The 22,768-nt window shown below is 41.0% G+C and overlaps 2 protein-coding genes across 2 annotated transcripts in view; both read right to left on the bottom strand.

Moving 5' to 3' along the window:
• The window catches only part of LOC109858244 (mucin-3A), a 37,976-nt gene extending 24,418 nt beyond the window's left edge, over positions 1-13,558 (bottom strand). The window contains exon 1 of the mRNA XM_020435315.1: positions 13,184-13,558. The gene's annotated coding sequence lies outside the window, so the exon portion shown is untranslated. The remainder of the gene's footprint in view (positions 1-13,183) is intronic.
• Positions 13,559-19,767: 6,209 nt separating this feature from the next.
• LOC109858237 (peptidylglycine alpha-hydroxylating monooxygenase) lies at positions 19,768-22,548 on the bottom strand. Its single transcript, XM_020435306.1, has 3 exons — positions 22,325-22,548; positions 21,972-22,184; positions 19,768-21,858 (listed from the first exon to the last, which is right to left on the bottom strand). Exons 1-3 carry the CDS (start codon positions 22,442-22,444, stop codon positions 21,190-21,192), a joined length of 1,002 nt encoding a protein of 333 aa, XP_020290895.1. The 5' UTR covers positions 22,445-22,548; the 3' UTR covers positions 19,768-21,189.
• Between the last annotated feature and the right edge of the window lie 220 nt (positions 22,549-22,768).

Genomic DNA, 22,768 nt, shown 5'->3' with positions numbered 1-22,768 from the left:
ATAAACTCGATACAACATCAGAATTGCTTGAGCGCTGATTTCGGCAACGTTTAACACACGAAAATCAACCGAATCATTTTATTTTATCAAAAACGCGATAAATACACACATCACCAAATAACGTCGACTAATGGAACATTAATGGAACCTCTCGTCGGGTCCGTCGTGGGAAAATGTGCAAACGCGACGTTACAGACGAATATAAACGTTTGCTATTTCGGCGTAAAACCGTGACACCCAATCGTTCGTTTAAATATTCGAGAGCGTATACCCGCCAATTTTAAACGGGCTTGTGTGAACGCGACGACGCGGAGAGAGAAAGAGAGCGAATTTAATCTGAAAATACGAACGCAAAAAAATCCGCGCGCTTTATAAACGTTATACACGCGGATAAGCCGACGACAGAAAGAGAGAGAGAGAGAGAGAGAGAGAGAGAGAGAGAGAGAGAGCGGGTATTTACACGCTCGAGATTTCAACGCAATTTCATCAACGACTGCCTAACGAGATTAGAAGAGGAAGTCGCATCCCTCGTTGCTTTCGACGGCACTCCGCGGAATAAATCGCGAAAGTATCGCGGACAGAACAAGAACGGCGGAGAAAAAGAAATATCGTTTGTCGCGACGTAATAATAGAGCAATTCTTCGTTATAATCGCATTTGAGATTTGACGTTAAGCAAATTACACGTTTACATAAGGAAATCGGACGATATCGAAGCGGTAGATGCGTATTAGTCGCCGTGGAAGAAATTACCGTTAATAATACAGCATTACTAAGGCGACGAGAAAAAAAATAACCACAATCGTTATTGCTCCGGAATCAAATAACGATATATCTGCGGGATTTGCGAGGATTTCCTTCTGTTGACATCGTGTCCCAAATATAGAGGTCAAGATTTACATGTTTCAGCGACGAGGATTTCTCCGCTTCTTTTCTAAGTAGTCCCTGCCGTCTCTGATTGACGAAAGTTATCTTCCGTGAGCGGCACGCGTGTAGTATATCGAGAGATAAATTCCACGTCGTCGATTCTATTTCGTCGCTCGAATTTAACCGGTCCCGCGGGAATCGCTAATGGAGTTATTTCTTCGCGCAACTCTCTAATTACAATACACGCAGCGTATATATACGCTGCATATATATATATGTATGCGCTTTTTGGTTGGAATTCCATCGTCAGACACGCTATACGCTGGTATTTCTATAAAGTCGGAATTATATATATAGCGACATTCCGCAATAGAGAAGCGTGAGCGCGCGCGTATCTACATCGAAAGGTATGCGAGAATCGCGGGAAAATGTAAATTGAAAATGTAATCTGCATATAACATAAAACGACAAACGGCAAATTGCATTTTAATTATTGACTCTTGACGTAGCGCGCTATATACATATATGTACATACATATATACGCAACTACACACAGAATCGTTATTAATTATCCACCTGATAATAATTAATACATTACATAGTAAATTTCTCTCCAATTAGCGGGAATAAAATTTATAGAAGTCACAAAAGCTCATCCCGAATTTATTTTATCGCGCCGTTTTATCACCGATAAGCAAAAATAGTGACCATATAAACTTGCAATAAATGTCGAGTTAATGTCTAACGACAGCACGAAAGTGGCATAAATTTGCATTATTTAAGCGGGAGGTACATTTATTTTCCGCGTCTCCGTCTCTATAGTAGATAATTATCTCGTTATAACGTATCAAAATATAAAACACATCGAACTGGTTTTTTTTTTTACGACCGAATTCGTATTGCGCGAATACGTGATAACGTGCATTTTTGAAACATTATTACAACCATATGCTGCAAACATATACACCAATGAAATGTCGCGCGCAACAAAATATTGATGTTATCAGCTCGACAATATCTCGCATACAAAATACTTGGAAACCTTGACATAACCCGATAAATACCATGAAGAAGCATCGATCGTTATTTAATATCCTGATGTCAACCAGCGCAATCAATCGGAAGTTCAAATAATCGGAGAGCGCTTCAATAATAATTGCTGCGCGACTCGCGAAACTATCAGCCGAGTATTGAATATATCGCTAATTAATCATATCTCTTGCTCTCTCTCTCTCTCTCTTCTTCTTCTTTCTATCGCGCACATACAAGCGCATCAAAATTATTCCGCTATAAACTCTTTGTCAATTCCCGCCTTTGACGCATTAATTCGATCGGACAGCTAGAACATTACGCGGATCGCCGTGCGCCAGTCAATGTATATTATTATTGGTATAACGTTTGTCCGGTTCGGAAGCGTGAAATTTAAAGTTCGTACGTGCGTAACACCTGTCTTCGTTAATTCCACATGCTATTCCCGCACAATCGGGCTTATTGTTTCGATCTGCGCTGAGTCGCATCGTTATGCGCGTCCGTCCGTCGATAGACGCATTAATGCAGTTCGTTTTCGTGTTTCTGGGAGACATACAAATGTGTGTGTGTCTATTCCAGTTGCATAACGCTACGCATATTTACACACGACATCAAATATTGGTCGCGCAAACAGCACGCGTAAAAGTGATCGGCACGATTTCCCGATACACGCGAAAAAGAGAACTGCGGATTCGGAAATATATTTAATCGCTCTTTTGCTCACATCAGTCGTATAAATGATCGCATTTATAAAATTTCGGAAGAAAACGAACCCATTTAATTTTTGATATGTATCAAAATCTATATAAACACACATATATATACTATATGTATATAAATACAGAGTCGGACTGTGTGTTGGTTCTATTTCGTGAGCTGTGTAAAGAAAATGATGTGATTTGTCTGGAAATGAGAGAAAATAAAGAGTTGTCGAGAGAGAAGAGATTCCTATCGGAAGTAAACGCGCGCTGCGGCAGCTCGTATTATACGACGTCGTGACAACAAATGTCTTTCTCAAGCGCACTTATCGATGTGCTTAGACACGGTATACATATAAACGTTGAGGTACTTTTACGGAGCATCCGTGACATCCAAAGACCGTTAGAATCTATTACCTACTTACTTCGTGACAGATAATCGCTGTACACTTGAATGTGTCGCGCAGTTCAAAGCGTGTAAACACGCATCCGAGATCGCTAAGTGAAATACGTTGTTTTCGATGTTTAATACATACCTATACAATGAAAAAAAATTAATACAATAAACTGCGCACACTAAAAACGCACAATTGCGCAGCGTGTTTGTATTTCATTTTGCATTGAATTTGTGTGTGGAATAAATAATAAATATTACGTGTGATTAATTAAGTAATTCGATAATAAATTCTCCGAAGGAATGAACAGTGATTCAATTAACTCACATCGGTAATTTGTTTATCTCATCAATTTTACATCGCGCATGCGAGCTAATTCTTAATTAGCCAATTAACATCGTAATTCTCTCGTCATTTCCCGTACATCTGGCTCGCCTGGTACATTACTCGATTGCTATATTTGATTTCTTGTTCGCTGAATGTTGTCGTCGGATGAGTGACAGTTTGGCAAATATCGTGGAGAATTTGCTCGTAATATGATAGAAAGTTCGCTAGATAATTAAGTGGTCGGGCACTTAACAGGTAATCTAATGTCACCTTAACGAGTGCGGGATCGATAGCCTGTAATGAAGAAGCCGACGTTTTGCCCCCATTGCCATCGTGAAAATTGAGGGGACGTGTTAACCGAAAATTGCAATATTAAGTTTGAGCGAAAACTTCATTCGCTCGGTTGTCCAGCCGAGCTTAATAGTTGTTCCGCCTCTATGCGCCAAAATTGCGTCAGAGCACAGTTTTCCCTCTATATAATCACTGGTTAATTCAAACTCGCGATATCAATATATAAAATAAAAAGCTCGGCAAATATATTTCAAAGAGAAAACTTCCAAAAAAAAAGGAATAATTTCTCGTGTATTATCTCCGCGTAATTCAAAGTTAACTCGCTATGTACGAGAGAGAAATAGAGTGAGAGAGAGAGAGAGAGAGAGAGAGAGAGAGAGAGAGAGAGAATGAAGTTCGCAGAAATAAATACAATTGCAAACAAACTCCTGTCGAAACTACGAATTGAGTTTGTAGTATTGAAATTTCGTTATATCAACAATCCCCAAGAGAGACGTAATCACCTTTCGTTACGGCAAACATCCCGTTCCAACTTGCAATGTTGTAACGTTACAATGCTGCGCAACGAGAATTTTTTAGCAAACAGAACAAACATCATCCGTGTTTCAGAAACTGAATTAATAAGAAATTTTTCGATTATATTCCATTCTCGACTTTCCGATCGATATTGCTAAATAGGACATAGCCGAAACATTTTCTCGTCTTGGAAAATTTTTCTACTGCTCGGAAGTTTTCTGCAGAAACTCTCTCTCTCTGTCTCTCTCTCAAAGTCCCGTTATAAATAATGCAAGGACCACATCGCGTCCTCTCATTTTTGTCGACACACCCGCTCTCGCCCACGAAAATCGATTTCACACTCCTGATGGCCTCTTGACCCGCTATACCGCCATTCTCGAAAGATCTTTGGAACGATCGATATCATTGCTACAACTATGTTGTCGCTGGGCAGACTAATTGGATTGGTAAATAGTGAGAATAACGTATCCTCTCAGCACATAACGAGACTCGCTGCGCGAGTTCTCGGTTCGATATCGAAGGGAGTCTGGCAAATTTCTTTCGCGAACATGTAACGCGCGCGGATTCTTCTAGTGATCGAGATGTGCGTGCAATATTTTTTTAATACATGTTGTACTGTTTATTTAAAACAGAGGTTTTAATTGAGTATACGCAAGTGCAAAATTAATAGTTTTCTTTTTTTGAATAACACAACAAATTTAGAAAATTTATTACATGGTTCAAAGTATATGTTACATACCGTAGGATTTCAAAAAAATGTTTGCGATCTCAATAAATATTTTGCTTGCCGTTTTGCTTAACCCTTCCCCGTGACAGTAAAATGTAATCCCGGTAGATACGTTTCGAAATCCCCTTTAGAAAAATTCACGACTATTGTTCTTACACCTGCACCGGCGCGCTGCGACGCGACGACTGCTTGCTACTTTCTTCGTTTGCGCGACGCTAAAAAATGGAAAAGCGTGCCGAGGAGCTGCGCTGCTTGCGTTTCTCTCCCGACACTTGTGGGTAATAAAATATAATGGCAGTTTTATTGCGCGTCGCGTAGAGCACTTACGTCACTCGGATTCAACCAACCCACCCCGTAGTAGCCGAGAGTTAAACTTGTTTTGTTTCGCGCGCGCACGGTTATCTCCCCGCGGCAAGACACTTTTTAGCTTGATCCAGCGTTTCGTGCCGCTGCGAAATAGGTCACTCTCCACCAGCCAGTGCCGGATGAAATTTTCAGCGCGCACGTCGAACTTGCTCATAATTTCTCGTCTAGTGGCCGTTCCCCGCGATATTGCGAAAGCCCGAGGCCAGTCGGATGACTCGGTTTTATCATGACGGTATAGTCGCGGAAATTGACCATCTTACTCTCCGTTTTGAAACGTTATAAAAATTTAAATACAGTTTTTATCTCGAAAATCGAAAATGCGCCGTATGACGCGAAAAGTATAAAACGCCGCCTTTTTCTCGTCCTCAAAGAAAACTCGGAAGAAACCTTATTTTTCAGTTTCGACATAGAAATGTACGTTCGGAATCTTTTTGCGTTTGATGAATACATTCATCTGTCGATATTTTGCGAGACGATAAAACGTATGTGAGAAACGAACGCTCCTATATGTATTTGTGCGCAAAAACGTGTATTTCAGGGACAAAAGTGACCGAGATGTATCTTGCTCGTAACTCGGACAAGTAAAACGTGTTTCTCAACGAACCGACTGTTTTTCGGCTTGCCATTGTTTTTCGACGGCGAGTGAAACGCCCGCAACGGACTCTCTGTAAAGCCTCCTCGCTTGTTAAAGAGGGGAAACACTTGGAAAACTCGGCGAGCGCGCGAACAAGGTTCGCCGAACAATCGCGGGGATCTCCCGTGAAATTATGTTCGCGCAACCGACAGCCGCTTTTCACAAAGAATGAGACGGGAGAGAGGAACGGAAAAACCAGGGAAGAGGAAAATGCGCGGCGCACCGCCGCTCGGTTAAATGAAAAATTGAGCACCGTCCGTAAAGTCTCAAGGAGCTTTCGCGCGGGCGAGGAAGAGTTTCATCGCGTCGAGAATGGGAGGATTCTTTGCCTGGAAACGAAACCGCCCTCAAAGTAATAACGACGGTAAAAATTACGAATTTCCGCGGTCGCGTCGCGAAATAACAGAAAAATAAATGGACTGACACCCGTGACAAAAATAAAAAGAAATCTCGCTTGTGTTTTTCGAACGCCCGGTTTGCTCTCGACGAAAAATATGGCTACAGGTTGCGGTATATATTTTGCCAGCTTGCTAATCAATCGTGAACTTCGCTGTGAACTCACGTTCGTGTAAATACGGTGAATAATTGGCTTCAGTTTTCCCATAAATTTCTCGGCTTCAATTTGCCGATGCGATCGACCGAAATCGTCGTCTTCGAGAGTGAAATACGAGAAAATACGTCCGCGAAGCTTGTCTGATTAATAAAAGTAACGTTGCTTTCATATTCATCGATCGTCCCTAGATATGAGTTCGAGAAGTCTACTTTAACCGAGGCACGAGAGAAGTAATATTCCCATCCTGCGGAATAATTAATTGTTGAAGAAGCTTCGAGAGAGTGAGTGGAAATGAAGATATTCTTCTTTTCGCCGATGAGAAAATCTGAATAATTTTATCTACTCGCTCGTTCGGAGCGAACGTAATCGTCGTTTATTAAAATATCGTCACAATATAAGCCGGATATCACTTTTGTAAAACAGAGTCATGGAGAATAAGTCACAAATGATTGCAAGTATTATGGGTTTTGTGATCAAAATGCAACGACGGGATAGGAATAACAGATTCGCTTTTATTCAAATCTAAGAAGCTTAAATATCAAAAGCGAGTAAGAGTTTCCGCGTTGCGAATGCGAACGCTCTAATAAGAAAATCAAGTCGAAAAGCGGAATATATTGTCCTTGCTACTGCTAAAACTTATTTACACGTGTACTACTAACATAATTCTCTTAGTTTTAATTATATTGTATCATAAATAATGAAAGAAAAAAAAAGTTTTATTCTATAGGTTTCTCTGACATGTATATATATATATATACATATTATATATCATTAAATAAATAATCGTCCAATAAGTAATCATTCTTCAAAAATTCCGATTTATTGAACTTAAATTGTTAAAAATATAATTTACGAAAGAGAGAATTTATAACAATATTTTTTAATTTTACGAACCTCTCTGAATTCAATAACGGATTCAAATAAATAAATTTACAAAGAGAAAATTGGTACATTTATATCGATTTATATTTATTTATTAAAATAATTCATCTCGCTATTTTTTTGAGAGAGCAATTTGCCGGAGAGCAAAGAATCGGTGTGTGTGTGTGCCATCACGCGTTTATGTCACTTTTATCACGAGCATTTTATGCAAGGCGTTAGAAAAAGTCGGTTAAGCAAAAATAGGCGCGAGAAAGGCACATACCATTACATACGCGCGCACACACACACACACACACAAATACGGAGGAAGGAAAAAATGCGAAAGTGCAACGATGCAATCAGCGCGCTCAGACTAGGCGGAGAGATAACCTCCGATTCACACAAAAAGCGACGCGATCTCGGCGACAACACTTCGTGTTCGCTCGTTCTCACAGCTTCCGAGCGCGTACGATGCGAAACGAGAAAATCTTTAACAGCCCGATATATATCGCGCGTAATTCCGCAACTCGAAAACTTCTCCCACGGCGAACTTCTCTCTCCCTCTTTGTTGCTGCGCTTTCATATCGGAGTTTCGAGATCTCGATCCCGGTCTGAGATCTCCGATAACACCCGCGAACGATATGCCGCGCAATGGCGCGTCGCGTTTTTGCGCGAGCCTGTCTGCAATATCAAGCTTGCGTATCGCTTTCGCGGGATATTCGCCGACGCTCGTTGCGGGATATCGCCGCGACGATATCGTTGATCTGTATCGAAACGGGGAGTTATCACCGGTCGGGGAATAATAATAAATGGGCGAACGACATGGGCGTGCGGCGCGGCGCGCGTAAAGAGACGAGAGTAACGACGAGCGTGTCCTTCTCTTCCCTTCGTCCGCTCCGGTCCTTCTTGTTGGATTTATGAATACCGCCGGGTGTAAAGGGACTGTGCCCGCTTCCTGGTTGTAAAGGGAGATATATGCACCTTATGAGACACCGTACATTAAACCGAGAACAACCTTCAGCTGGTATACGTAATATTCGTGTGTTAGTGGAGATAACGTACTTACGTGTAGTAACGAATTTGGGGTGTACGTGCTTTGATGGCTGTTGATGGCGCGTGAGTGAACAAACACGCTTGGAATCGCGACGATACGTAAATCGGGATCGCTTCGACGTTGCTTGTATAATATACTTTGAGGCAATTCTGACGTTTATCTAACAAGCTGACATCTAATTACCATGTGACAACCGGATCGAAAAAGATAAGAGAATAATTCTCGGACTCGGAATGCACAGGAAGTATAATTAGCGAAATACTAGAGGGAATCTGGAAAATTACGTTTGCACATTGGAGCTATACGCGTGCGAGACGCGCCGCGCGCGTATAACGCACGAATATAAATCGCGATGAGTCCGCGAACACGAAGAATGAATTTTGTGCCCCGCGTTCCCGGAGATATACGTCGTCAGTTCTAATTTATCCGAAAGCGCAATAATGGCGAGTACACGCGATATTGCGCGTGTAGTTTATCAAGCGTAATTAAGTTCTCGGTGACCGTAAGAGAATGCGGCTACTGTCAATAATAATAATATCACGCTTCTGTCGTTGTTTTTTTGCCGGCGACAGAGGCGAGCCGGCGTGTCCCGTCGTCCTTTATATCCTCCTCGCTTGGTTTTTAATTAAAATTCACAAGCCGACTCTCCGCACGCGGAAACACACCAAGAGCGTGCGGGCGCACCACCCAATTTGTCAGACGGCCGAGTGTCAGACGAACTGCGCGAATCACGCGCGAGGAACAACAATTCCGCTTGTTTGACGAAAAGCGACGAAAGTCAAAGCAATCCCGCGCCGCCGCGGTGGAATAAGCGTGACGGAATATAACACGTGGCTCATGTATGCAATTTTCGTATATGAAATATTTGACGACGGCGACATTACAACGTCATTATCAGGTCGCGGGCGGATCCGCTTTCTCGTTTAAACAGTAGACAGGAAGTTTAATGAAGCGAGTGGATATGCGTGTGGTTTCGTACGCGCGGTCTGTCTCTAGCGACGAGACAACGCGAATATTTGATTAACTTCGCGTACAATCACACGAGTTTGAATTATTACGCAACGACCGTTGTAAATCGAGACGGACTGTCTTCGTCTTTTAACTCGCGTAAATCTTTGCTTTGACAAATGAGTCTCGGAAATAAAATATTCCTATACGCATGCAATCTCTTGTCATCAGATGCGACAGTTTTCCTTCGTTTTTTTATTTCGCTTCGCTTCTGTTTGTCGCGAGCGGTTTTACGAGAAGAAAAGGCGGCGATTGTTAACGTGCCGCAGAAATATCCGCATTGAAACGCCGGACTGGTCGCGTCGTAAAATTCTGAAAATCCTCGGAGCCGCGAGAGAAGAGAGTTTCTGGATATATCCGCGTGATCGACTCCGCATATCCGTCCGCATATGCGCAGAGGGCGCATTTCTCTACCCTAGACGAGGATCCCCGAACTTTGGCACTCTTCCTGTATGCGATAAAACACAGATGCAATTTCAAACGCGCGCGCACGCGAGAAGTCGACGGCGGATTGGATGTAAAGGGTGGCGAACGCTGCAGCTGCTGCGGCCGAAAAGAGATGCTCGTTCGACCTAGTTCGCCGGGCGGTTTCTACAGTGTTGTATGTCGTGCGCATGATCTGATCCGATTCGCCGTGAAAGGTCCTGAGTTTAGTGACGTGTGTGAAGCAGTTTAGTAACACGATCGTTCGCCGGCGGATACTCGACAGGTACACATAGGTATGCGAACCGAGCTGCAAAAGCTGCCGCAGTTGCTCCGCACAAAAGCGCCGCAGATCCGAGACGCGCATCGCCGAGAAATTGGCTGGCGAAAACTTGGACGCAAAGTTTCCGACGCGTTTCCGCAACACACACAGAGGGACGTGATGCGGAGACATCGCTAAACTTGCGAGCGTAAACCAGAGCTGAGAAACAGATCCTTCTAAAACGAATTCTTCAAGCAACTAGCGTATATATTAACTTACTCGAACATGTATAGTTTTGCGAGTTCACATTATTTGAAAAATTGATACAAAAGTTTAACTTCGAAGAGAAGAGATTTGATTTTTCTTTTTCGAACATCCACACAAATTGCTCCCGTAGCGGATTAACAATAACCGCAATATTTTTAATAAAACACTCAAATTTTCATTTGTCTTTTCTCATGTTTCCGATATAATCCTTACATTTTCCAGCTCGTTTAATTAAAACACTTCTCTCTCTCTTCCATAATGTTTCGTTTATAATTCCGCGCATCTTTCAAATTCATCAGTGCTTGATACCATTTCACACTTTGTAATCTAATTTTTCCTGTTATGAATAATTCGTCGTATATTTAAAAGTTTCCCTTGCGAAGTTTAATTAACGTTAAGAAACCCTCTTGACTTTTGCCAAGTTTCGCGCGCTATACTACTAACGGATGGCGTTATTCCGCTGAGAGTTTCAAGAACAAATTGCATACCGGGACGGATACAATCGCGCTCGGCGCCTCTCCGCACGACGGATACGAGTTGTGGGAAACTGCAGTCGACGTGGACGCATTCGCAACCGTGATTAATGCCAATCAAGCGGCGATTTCGCGTTCTGAATTCGGGATCCCCGTGGGTCGACGTCACAAATCAATAGACCCGGTAAACCGAGCCGATTAAGGATGCGCAGCCGAGAGCCGAGACCGCGAGTCCCAGAAATGTGACGTGGGTGGTGGTTTTGATCTGAATGCGGAATAATCAGGATTCCGTAGTTACACTGTTTTGTATTCCCGGTCGTAAAACTCGACGATACTACACAGATAATCGCTTTATCGATCAGATTCTTCAGCGTCGAAATACACGTTAGAACAAGGAAAACGCGCGCGCGTGTGTGTGTATGTGTGTCCTTTATGTTAAAATTTTTATTTCGCACACGGTATATCTCTCGCAGTAAAAACGCGCATCGAATATTTATTTTATGCGCATTTTTTTTATGACTGCCATTTCGAACACGTAACGTGGCTAAAATTGCTCATTAAAATTCTAATCCGTTATACAAGCTGTCACCCTTTGACATTTTCTACTTAAGTTTTAACACCCAAAGAAGAGAATAAAAAAAGATTTCACTCTATAGATTAACTATAATATTTGTAAAATATTGTTCCAATGTGATATAAAAAGGAACAACAATAGAAAATGATAAAATTGATCTAAACTCGTGTAACGCACGTAGAATCGAACAATTTTCCGAGCGTTTTCCCGACAAATCACGATCCGTCTGTGAGATTCTCGGCGGGAAATCGGCGGAATCGCGGAAAAGCCGTCGGAGTCACGCGTGCGACGAATTGAACGGTCTTCTGGCTCATTAAGAGCGATGGCAGAGCAACGGGTTTGTTGCACACACGCACGCGTGCGCGCGGGCACACACACACATACATACACAAACGACGGTTCGCGATCCTTGATGATCGTCGCGTGTAGCAATACCTGTCCCCGCTTTAATAAGATCGACACCGATGAACGTCCGAACATCGGAGAGCACCGAGTTTCTCTTCTGCCGACAACGGACGAATCGATTTTGCCGACGGGACGCCTATGAATAACGCGAGATCCGGATTAAGAAACGGATCGAACACGACCCCGCAGGACAACCAAAGTGACGGTACGTGTTTCTCCTTTGGCCCGAAGTGTACGAAAGGTCGCGAAAGAGACGAAAGTTCGTGACCCATATGCCGTGCGTGAGAACACAAAAGTCCTGCGAACCGTTGTGTGAAACTTATGTGTTTACGGCGAGCAAAAAACCCAACACATCCCTTATTAAAACGAATAGCAGACCTTAATCCTGTAACATCGCACGCCTCGTATTATATAAAGTTGCTCAATGTACAAGAGTTCCGTATCCAACGAATGTTCTTCGCAGCGGGGAGGAGATATTTCTCGGCTAGTTTAATATAGCAGTTTCAATTTTTAAATTATCGGATTTATAAAGGACTTCGAAATAAAATAGAAATACGAGTCAGAAAAATCGATGACAAAATTATCCGAGAGGGCGTCCTCTAGAGATTAAGTGTGTCATGCCGAGATACGAACGACCCGAATAATGCTGTTATTATTATACGTACGCATTTAATATGTAATTATAAAATATCTTGTGACGCGCGACTAACATTTTCAACCGAAAATTTCAGAGGAAACGTATGCCGAGAATAAACGTCGAGTTTCTCTAACGCCGTGCTTCTCCAAACTCGCAGAAAGTGCGCGCACTTAAATTAGGAACGCGCACGGTTCCCCGACAAAGCTTCGTGATAGCGAGCACAGAGGTTTCTTTAATTTTCTCCTATCGTCCCTTATCTGCACACAAGGGATCGTGCGAGTTTACGAGCGTCGACTGCGCTTCGTTGCTCGCTTTGACCACTTTGTACTTGTATAATACAGTCTACTGCAGAGAGTTGTTCTATAATTTCAGAGAAAAGACTCAAGAACAGGTAACGTTATTAGTTGCTTTCATTATACTCTTTGTGATACAAAAATATATACAGATTACCTTTTATATCGAATAAATACATGACACGAATTTAATCAGGATTTTCATCAATTTTTGTGCTTTAGCTGAGAAATTGTAATTCTTGTTATGAGAAAATGTATTTGTGTGACTGCAAACGATTACACGTGAAATCAAAAATCTCGCACGAGATCATCGGGGTGATCGTGTTCACCAATCGCGACGATGTGACATTAAAGAGAATTCGAATTATCGAATCGTCCCCTAGATAAAGTTGCTCGCGAGGACTCGCGCGAAAGTCGTGCTAAACAAAAGAATTAAAACACTCTTTGATCTTCTTGTCTTCGACAGAGTCTAACTTCGATATCGAACAACCGATGATGCAAATAAAAAAAATAAAGGTACTCACCGCGATTATTCGCACTCGTTCCCGCAGACGCTTTTCCGGACTTCTCTCGAGTGTTCCTCCTCCGGTGTATCACTCAGATCAGTTCTCTAAGTCCTTCTCGTTCTACAGCACTCGCAGTAGTTTTCTCTCGCACATCGTCGTCCCTTTTCTCATCCCCTCGAACCCCTGTTCGTTTCCCCCCCCGGGATTTTTCCCAAAATGATCGAGGGATTGCGTCTGTTCCTGTTTTTGTTTTCTCGGGATTCTCTTCGCGAATGCGCGACTCGATATAGAATTCCGATCGAAGGGATCTGATCCTTCGCTAGGGAGAACGTGAAAGAGATATATAATGCCTCTCGAAAAGCTCCGCTTCACTCGGAGCGCAGTAGAGAACTGAGCGAAGTGCCGGCCGGCCGAGCAGCCAGGCGGGCTTTTCCGAGAGCGGTTTAACCAATCGCGACTTCTCTCTCACCCAGACGTATCTTTCGCGCGCGCACTCTCTCTCTCTTTCGCCTTGGCTCCCTTCTCCGTATTGTGTCGCGACGCTCCAGACGCCGCCGCTGCGCTCGTCGTCGGTCCTGCGACGCGCGAAGCATCACATACACAACCCCCTGCAGGTGCATCATCTCCCTCCGTTCGCAAAATTCGGCGACCGCTGAAAGTAAATTCGCGAACGGCAAACTCCGATGCCACGATTTCACGACAAGCCAAGTAAAATCGATATCGCGCGTCTTGTATTATTAATTGATAATCAGAGAAAAATACATGTATTAATAAAATAATAAAATATGTTATACATTATTATATATAATATTAATATTTATTTGTAATATTAAAATAATATTTTAGCAAGAATCGATATATATATATATATATACATATATCGTGCATTAATTTAAACGTTAAAAAGCATATATTTTATTATTGCAATATTTTGTATTTTTTTCTCTCTCACAGAAATGTTTTCTCTAGAAACTCCTCTCGTGCACAGATATAATTCTCAACTTTCTTTTAGAAGCCGTCTAAATCCGACATCCCGGCAATCGGAAGCGCGCAATATTGCCGCGCGGAAGTTCAACTGTGGTCGTCGTAAAATCCCAAGAAAGATTTCTGGAACGACCAGACTCGAGCAAAATAGGTTAACCAATCGTGAATTTTCTACCCGTTCGATGCGCTTCTTCTTTTATTTCGCCCGTCCGTTCATTCTGGTGTCGGGCGAAGGGTGCAACGCGTATAGTCCCGTCGCTTACGAAACGAGGCAAACGCTTCGCTGTGCAGCATCTCTGCTTGACGCGCGACCTCGGCAACGGAAATTACACTTATTGTTAGACACAGCGTTACGATGGATTTCAATTCGCGAGGAAACATTTTCGGTCGGTACCCCGCGGAAGCTGTCGAGCTGTTGCTCGACATTTCTCCTCGAAATAACAAAAAAAATCTCAAAAGGGAGAAGAAAAGCGAGAAACGCGGCGGTATATATCTGTTGTCGGAGAAATACTTTCGGCGAAAATCTCGACGGAGCGTTGCGACGCGTCTTACACAAGCAAACGTAGTCCGCGCGCGACCCGCCTTTCTAAAAGAAATGTAAATCCTTTTAACAGCCAACGGTTTAGTCTGTTTATCTTCGGAATTCAGGCGCGCCGGTATCGGGATGGGGAACGTGGGAATACATCAGAGAAGACACGTGCCCCATCAGCGGACACGATGTAAATGATTTTCGCGACGTGTCTTATTTGTCGACGAAGCATTCTCGAAGCACCACCCTTTGGTCTTTTAGCAAAATTTTCCAGAATTGTTTACTCGGGTAATCGCACAGATGTAAGTCAAATAAAGAATTTTTATCCGCACGCTATCGAATGCAGTGCAAGTTCGCAATTATTTGCGCAAATTTTTTCTTGCGCGTTTTGTCAACGACAGAGCAGAGGAGGAACTGCGGTTTCCGGCGTCGCCAGTATACAAATTGGCTCTTCCTATTCGTGATCGCGATTAGCGATTTCGCCCGGCATTAATCTCGTTTTCGCGACGGCTACGAGGCAGACTACCGGCTCAGGAAATTGATGAGTTTTCTACGAAAGAGAGAGAGAGATAGAGAGAGAGGGAGGAAGGGAGAGAATAAGGAGAATCGAGTTACGGACGCCGGGAAAGAACCGCTTGCCGATGACGAAGTCGTCACTTTGGCGCGAGAAATTAAACGCGTCGTGTTATTCGCTTATCGACGCAATTACGCATTTGCGACGTCTCGCTCTATTTATTCCTGCATTGCGCGCTCGTTATCTCGGAAAAACACACATGAAGATTAAATGACTTTTGAAAATATATCGATGAAATCGTGTGCTTTCTATGAGAACGACAAGCGAATCGTTCGTTTCGCGCGTGGAAGTTCAGGTTTAAAGCACAATGATTTGTAATAAGACGTGATCATAATTTGCACATCCTCTAACTATAAATTTTAATTGGATTAACTATAAATTTTAATTAGATTTTTTTATACCCACACAAATGTAAGTGCGTCAGGTTTGTCTTGTTCCAAGAAGATTTGCCATTACTCGCACTTTTCATTTATCAGCGCGCGACATTTTTTTCTTTTTAATAAGAAAATCTAGTTTATCGAGAGAATTTTCTCGCTTTGAACATACGAGAATTTCTTGTGAGAAGCTCCGATATTGACTGCGTTCAGCTAAAGCAACACACAGCCGCGTTAAACGTTAAACGACCAATGCGTTTTCGCGCGCGAGAGAAACGAGAACTTCTTTCGCGAGAGAAGCCCGGAAGGGACGTCTCTTTCAATAATGTCGGGAGTTTACCGTAGACGCGACTTCGTCCAAGAGGGATTCGCCGGCGGAGACGTGCCGGGATTCAAACCGCGTCGTCGTGCAAAAGATCGCACGGAAAAGAGGACGAAAACAAAGCTCCGGCCAGCGCGTCGCGTCGTCTACGTGCGAGCCGAACGGAACGTGATCGAGGCCTCACTTTCGAAGTCGCCTGCAGTCAGTCGCTTTCCTGACGACCGATCCGTAGTACTTTTACCGACTCGGTGGATGCTTTTACGATACTCGCGACGTGCCATTTTTGTTGATCGAGCTATCTGCCTTTAGCACTATTTATGCGATTAAACGCGTTGTTTTTTCCTTGAATACTATTGTAGACTACAAAAATCGCAAATGCGTACACGTTCTAAAATTTCTCTTCCGATCTCTTCCGATTTAGAAATTCAATCGTGTAATCTAGATTAATATTATTTAGCTCGTGCAAACAATATTGATTAAATAAAAAAGAGTTGAAAATTGCAACAAAGAGTATTTTTGTGTCTTTTTAACTTAAAAAATACCATAAAAATTTGTAATATTTCTGGAAGCACAGAAGAACTTTTCAAAGTCGACGGAGGAGGAAAAGAGTGCTAATATAATTCAAATTGCGCGACCTCATGTTTATTTCATTCGCATTTCCCTGCGTCTTCTATTCCTAGATAGACTCGAACTGGGAATACTGGGGAAGTTCGAGTTGCGTTGCGGTCGAAATAATACACGCGCGCGCCTCGAAAACGTCAAACATCATTCGGCGTTGGAAGTTTCGGTGTAGCGCATGATATCACAGGACTTTCACGCAAGAGCAGTAATTGTTACGAACTCGATATCTTGCTTGCCAGAAGTTCGATAACCAGGTTATGTTACTAGATATATCCGCAACAAGCAGCCGGCTTGCACACCAACAATTAATTTGTTCTGTACGAGAGAAGCAGAACTGAGCCATCAAACCTGTACCTACGACGGGTGAAATTGTAATTTGCAGTCCTGCTATTCGAAGAAAACAATTAAACGCTGCGCTTTCTTCGTTCGAATTAAATAACTTTAATATATCTCTATCTTGTTCTTTATAATATCAAAGACGTTAAAATATAAATACGATATTAATCCTTCGTAGACTGACTTCCAAAACAATCTACTGGTTGGACTGACTGGGTCTGAGTCAGTCCACGCGACTTAAAAATTCAACATCTTTGCGAAAAATCAATATTTTTTCTATTTGTTTTATTTGTTTTGAATCAAAAGTTTGAACGATTCTGCGTCGATAAAAAAAACAAGTTGAAAAAATATCTAGTAGTTTCAAAGATATAAACATTTAAAAGCACTTAATTTTAACTAAAGATACCGGTTGAAAATTTTTAGTTGGGTCTAGAAGATCCATCGTCAGTCCACGAAGGATTAATGAAAATACCTGAAATAAATGTGTGCAATATAATCGATAACAATTAATCACCGTGTTTATTATCGATGTTTGTAATTTAAGAGCAAGTGTATTAATTAACAGATATTTATTAGTGGCAATTTTGCGCTCGGACACGCTCGGTGAGAACCGAGCTCATTGATTTCGCGAGAATTCGCACTAGCCGATTATGCGCAGGATGATTGAGAATAGGAAACACGCACTACTGACGTAGATGATGATTAATAACGTATCAGTCATGCATGCATCGCGTTTACGCTACACGTCTGTCCGCTTTCTAAGTCGGCGTCGTAAATACTGCGACCCAACAGCGAAGATCCGCGGTCAACGCTGACTGAATGTGGAATGTACGCACAACCGGAAGTGGGATACACACGACTTGCACACGTGTGTCAGATTTTACTTTCATACATATGTGTACGAGCAAAATATATCCGGTAAAAAGAATCGCTGAGAGTTCTTATGAAGTTTCTTGAAAATTGATCTATTTAGATGAATTCAACCGGAGTGAGAGTTCGCAAATGCATGTTTATTCTGACGAGTTTTCTACGTAATAGATACGATGTTACACTCACTCGTGTAACCGTAAATTCGCATCTGCTTCAATTTCTGTTCGGGAAAAAAATCTTCGCGTCGATATTCCATTAAGATGTAGCATAACGCATCACAAGCGCGCAAATCCGGCCGAGCAGGATACCGGTTTGTTGTCAATGCAAAACGCGCGCGCATAATTGACAAGAAGTTTACGACGAGGGAATTACGACAAGAAGTTTATCGCGGCAAAAAACGTAAACCGTATCATACGAGAAACAACCGCGAGCGAGGAAAAATGTATATATCTCGTTTGCTTCAAAGTCGCTCGTAAAAGTGAAATATCGCGCGCGCGACGTCGCTCGTTTTCTTTACATACGAATGCAATGTACTTCGTCTCGACCCACACGCGCAAAATTACATGTCGACAAACTTCGAAATCATCATCGAGCGAAGAGAGTAATCGTCTCGTGTTGCCGACGCGCGCGCGAACCGACTAATGGACCAGAAATGATCGAGCAATTGATCTGTAAAAAAACTTCACGGAAACACGTCGATGACTTTCCTTCTCGACACGCGAATCACGCGTGAAATCTTTTTCCGAAGTCTCGCCGATTCAATTTCGTCATTCGATCCCCGGCTGATCATCTTCATCTACTCCAATGAAATCGAAACAATCGATCTTTAATCCTCTCCACGGTCAACGTCCTATGCATAACTGCCCTGTCAACTATACTTATAAACTTTCACTGTACATATCGACGAAACTAGTGCGGAAAAAAGTCGAAGAACATCCCAATTTACTTTTTTTTTCTTTTTCTAAAGAAATTTATTTAATTGTGTGTATAACACGGTTGTGTACATGAAACAAAAGCTGACCTCGTGACTGATTCATTGTCATATGAAAACAAAAAATATTTTGTTTTTGTATAAATTCTTTTTTTTGTTTGATACACAAGAGAAAATTAATAATAGAATATTGTAATTAAATTCTTGCAAACCTTAATTAAAGAGAGAGTTCAATATTCCCTGATAAAATTAAATTAGAGCAATGACAGTGTATTTTCCTACTGACAAAAAATGATAAATCCGAATATGTGACTATCGATTCGCATGTGAACGGTATCGATTGTGTTGGCATGAACTTGTACTGAAGGAGACGCGTGCACAAGAGGGACAACGTAAAAACCGGTTCTCTCGGTTTAACAGGTGAACGATTCACATCGCGCGCGCTGTGTACCTGTACAACGAAAATCTAAAACACTTCCTCACGTCGGACATTCCTTCGCGCGTACACGAAAAAAGTAGGTCGTACCGGAAGAAACGAAAGTACGAAAGCGATTTCCGCATTAGTCACCGGCTGATTGTCGTCGTGCAAAGTCGCCGATAATGTTCGAGAGAAACGCTTTCGCAAACCACTTCGATCCAAATAATTCAGAATAAAGGATGCAGAACGATTAATAAAACACAACTATATAGCGCGTTACTAGCACAAGAATCGAAGAATAAAAAATATAACTTAGTATGAACTTAGTGTGCATGGAAGCAATATGGAGGCAATATGGAGGACACAAAGTTTTGTACGTCATCATTTATTGAAATCGATTATATCGTACAATAAGATTATATCAGCGACGCATGTACCGCTTGTACTAGCGTAGCAGTATATTCAAAAATAAATACTATCTATTACACTGCTCTTGGAAAAAATATACCGCTAAGAGATCTTTAACAAACAATCTGTTGATACTTAAATGCGCAATTGTTTTGGAAAAGTCAAGCAGAGATTTCTGACTGTTGCATGCACAGTTAGAGAAGACATCATCGGAAGAGAGAGAAAAACTTTGCAATACATAAAAAAGATTTTTATTTTTATTGATTTACTTGACGCTTCGCCCGGAAGAAATCATCAATTTGAAAGATATTCTTCTTTGTAAGTTACTGATTAAAATCGAAAACTGCATGCACTAACACAATAATTAGGTTTTAATGTTACACGTCGGTTGGTCGCGTATTATTCTGAAAAATCTGGTCTTCTTAAGTAAAATATACATAGATATTATACATTTATACTAAACACTGGAAGTGGAAAGGACTGTATTTTTTTACGAAGATTTCCGACCTTTTTTCGGAAGTTTTAGAATGTATGAAAATAAATTATATATTTAAGTACACTAGTTTAAAAAAAAAAACTTCTTTAACCTTTTACGGTCCATATATACTTTAACTGAAATAATTAGGACTTATACTCGGAAATGTTACGAAAAAATCGTAAAACATTAATGTCATAAAATGAGTTTATCTCAAACATGAGATTGCAAAAGATTAAATTACTTAAAATTAATCATATACGTAAGAGTGTATCATGTAAGTCTGTGGTATAATTCTTGTTAACATAACGATGCGTTGCATATTGTCTTCAATAACATTAACGATAAATAACGCATACTCATAAATATTAACTGAAACAGTAGGCCTAAGTTTACTTATGAAAATATATTCGCATGGCGCTCGGAAATATAACATATGCGTATAATAACTTGAGTTAAATAAATAAACACAACACACACAGATTTGAAATTAAATTATTAATGTTAACACGTAATCTTTTACTAAGTATATTGATAAAACAGAATCAAATAAGTAGATGTAAAATAAGTAGACTAGTTTCTGTCACAAAAATTTCGCATATTGCATTTGCACAGTGTTTGACTATTTAGAGTACAAATTACAACAGTTTAAACAATCACTTTAGAAATCACACGAAAAAATAATTGCACTTTTACAATTAAAAAAAAAGTGTCAAATCTTTCAGAGAAGTAATTATGTAAATTAAGTACAACGTACCCTGTCCACAGTACTTCTATTTCAATCTCTTTGAAAGTCGAAAGTTAGGAAACACTTTTCGTCTATATGTCAGACAAATAACAAATTTCAACCTACTGAGATATAGAGCTAGATTTTCTAAATAATGTTCGATAAAAATATATAAATATATTATCAACAAATCTAAAAAAACAAACTGGAAGCATGTGTTTTTATAAGCAATTGCATCATAAAAAAGAATAAATATTAAAATTAAAATATCAAAATACTAAAACATCTATTCTACATTAATAATATTAGAGGACGGTCTGATACAAAAAAAAAAAAAAAAGCTGTCATTTCACCGGGGAATATGTTCAAATAGTCTGCGTTTATCATTTTACTGAATACTCCACAGAAAAACAAAAACCGATTAAGGTGTCAGATATGACACAGATCAGAATGTATTATAACGAAGATGCCTCTTCATCGGGAATATTAACTAGCTCTTGATTCCAATAATATAAAGGTGGTCCACTGGTAAAACAGTACTTTTGCGTTAGTGGAGTGTCATTCTCCACGTAATACATGACATATAAATTACACATCTCATCCTCGTTCGTACTACCTATATACGTGGGTCTGTTACGTGTGCTTTCCATTGTGCAGCGAGCTGCCAGTCTATCGCCGAACGTGATTGGCACTTTGTTAGTTATAGGATAAAACATCTGAGGAGTCAATGGATCCCTCTTACCGATTTCGATCCATTCGTAATTCGGTTTTACAACGTAGCCTGAAACTACTTTTCCTAACGAATGAGTATGCGTTCTATAAGCAAACGGATGAATAGTTTTATTCTCTTTTATAAGGCAAGCTGTCTCCATGTGTTCCGTTTGTCTGGGAGGTATGAAACCACCTGTGCCCAATAGAATAACACCGGCCAATTTGTTTAATCGTCGCGTTGTATAATGCAGAAATACACCTGAATCGTCTGTACTGCCATCCTTAAAACGATCGATGTGTGCGTAATGCACCTGTAGAACGATATATTGTATGGGAGAATCGCCACCGACTTGGAAGCCCACTCCATTTGGTAAATCCAACTTAGGAGCATCTCTTGCCCATGCATATATAATCTGTTTGAATAATGATTCATCATATCCAAAAATCCACTATATATAATGCACTAAAATATGTGTTACTCAAAATATATGTAATAACATGTTAATAATATTAATTATATACAAACTTGAGATCCTTTACTGCAAGGAGATGCTGTATCTCTGCTTAAGGAGGAAGTCATTTCTCCACAATCCCACACTGGTTTTGAACTGCCGGGTTTGATACAGCCGTAAACAAGTATGTGATGCGCAGTTGCCATTGTTGCATTTGGCTCAAAACCCGTGATATAATAACTTTGTGTAAAATCTACTCTCACTGGAGTGCACAGATATAATTCAGGCTGCAAAAAAATATAATTATAAAAAACACAATTTCCAGCAATATATGAACTAAAGAGAGAATATACTTTATAGAGAATATACTCAGCAATATATACTTTAAACTAATTTTAAAAGTGAATTTTTAAAGTTTAGTGCTTACTCTGTTCGGCCGGACATTCGGCATAAGCAACGCATACTTTCCTTTCTCATTGTAACAACACGTGAGCTTGAAAGAAATCACGAATAGGAAACAACACGTCAACAAATATCCTTCCCACATTTTCAAAACTAATAATTTCTATTCACTATCGGCCGTTATCAAGGTGTCCATCTGTCAAACGTCGGGAATCGCTCAATATGACATTCGTCCACGACTATACTCGAACCAGGGGGTTCAAACTCGCCTCTTGTGAGAAGGGGAACGCTGTTTTCAGCGCCGCCTGGGCTAGGTCACCGGAAGTAGTGTACTAAAGAACGAGTGGTGGGAGGTACCGCCATATTTAAACCGTCGCACGTGCGTGCCAGTATAGGTATACTTATACAGCGAATTCGATAGCCTGTACTAGTACGCATTGAGTGCGACTTTTTTAATGAAACTTTTTTT

This window comes from Pseudomyrmex gracilis, unplaced genomic scaffold, assembly GCF_002006095.1.
Source record: "Pseudomyrmex gracilis isolate BER0280 unplaced genomic scaffold, ASM200609v1 scaffold_194, whole genome shotgun sequence".
In the NCBI taxonomy this organism is placed as follows: Eukaryota; Metazoa; Arthropoda; class Insecta; order Hymenoptera; family Formicidae; genus Pseudomyrmex; species Pseudomyrmex gracilis.
This window is presented reverse-complemented; position numbering and strand designations above follow the sequence as displayed.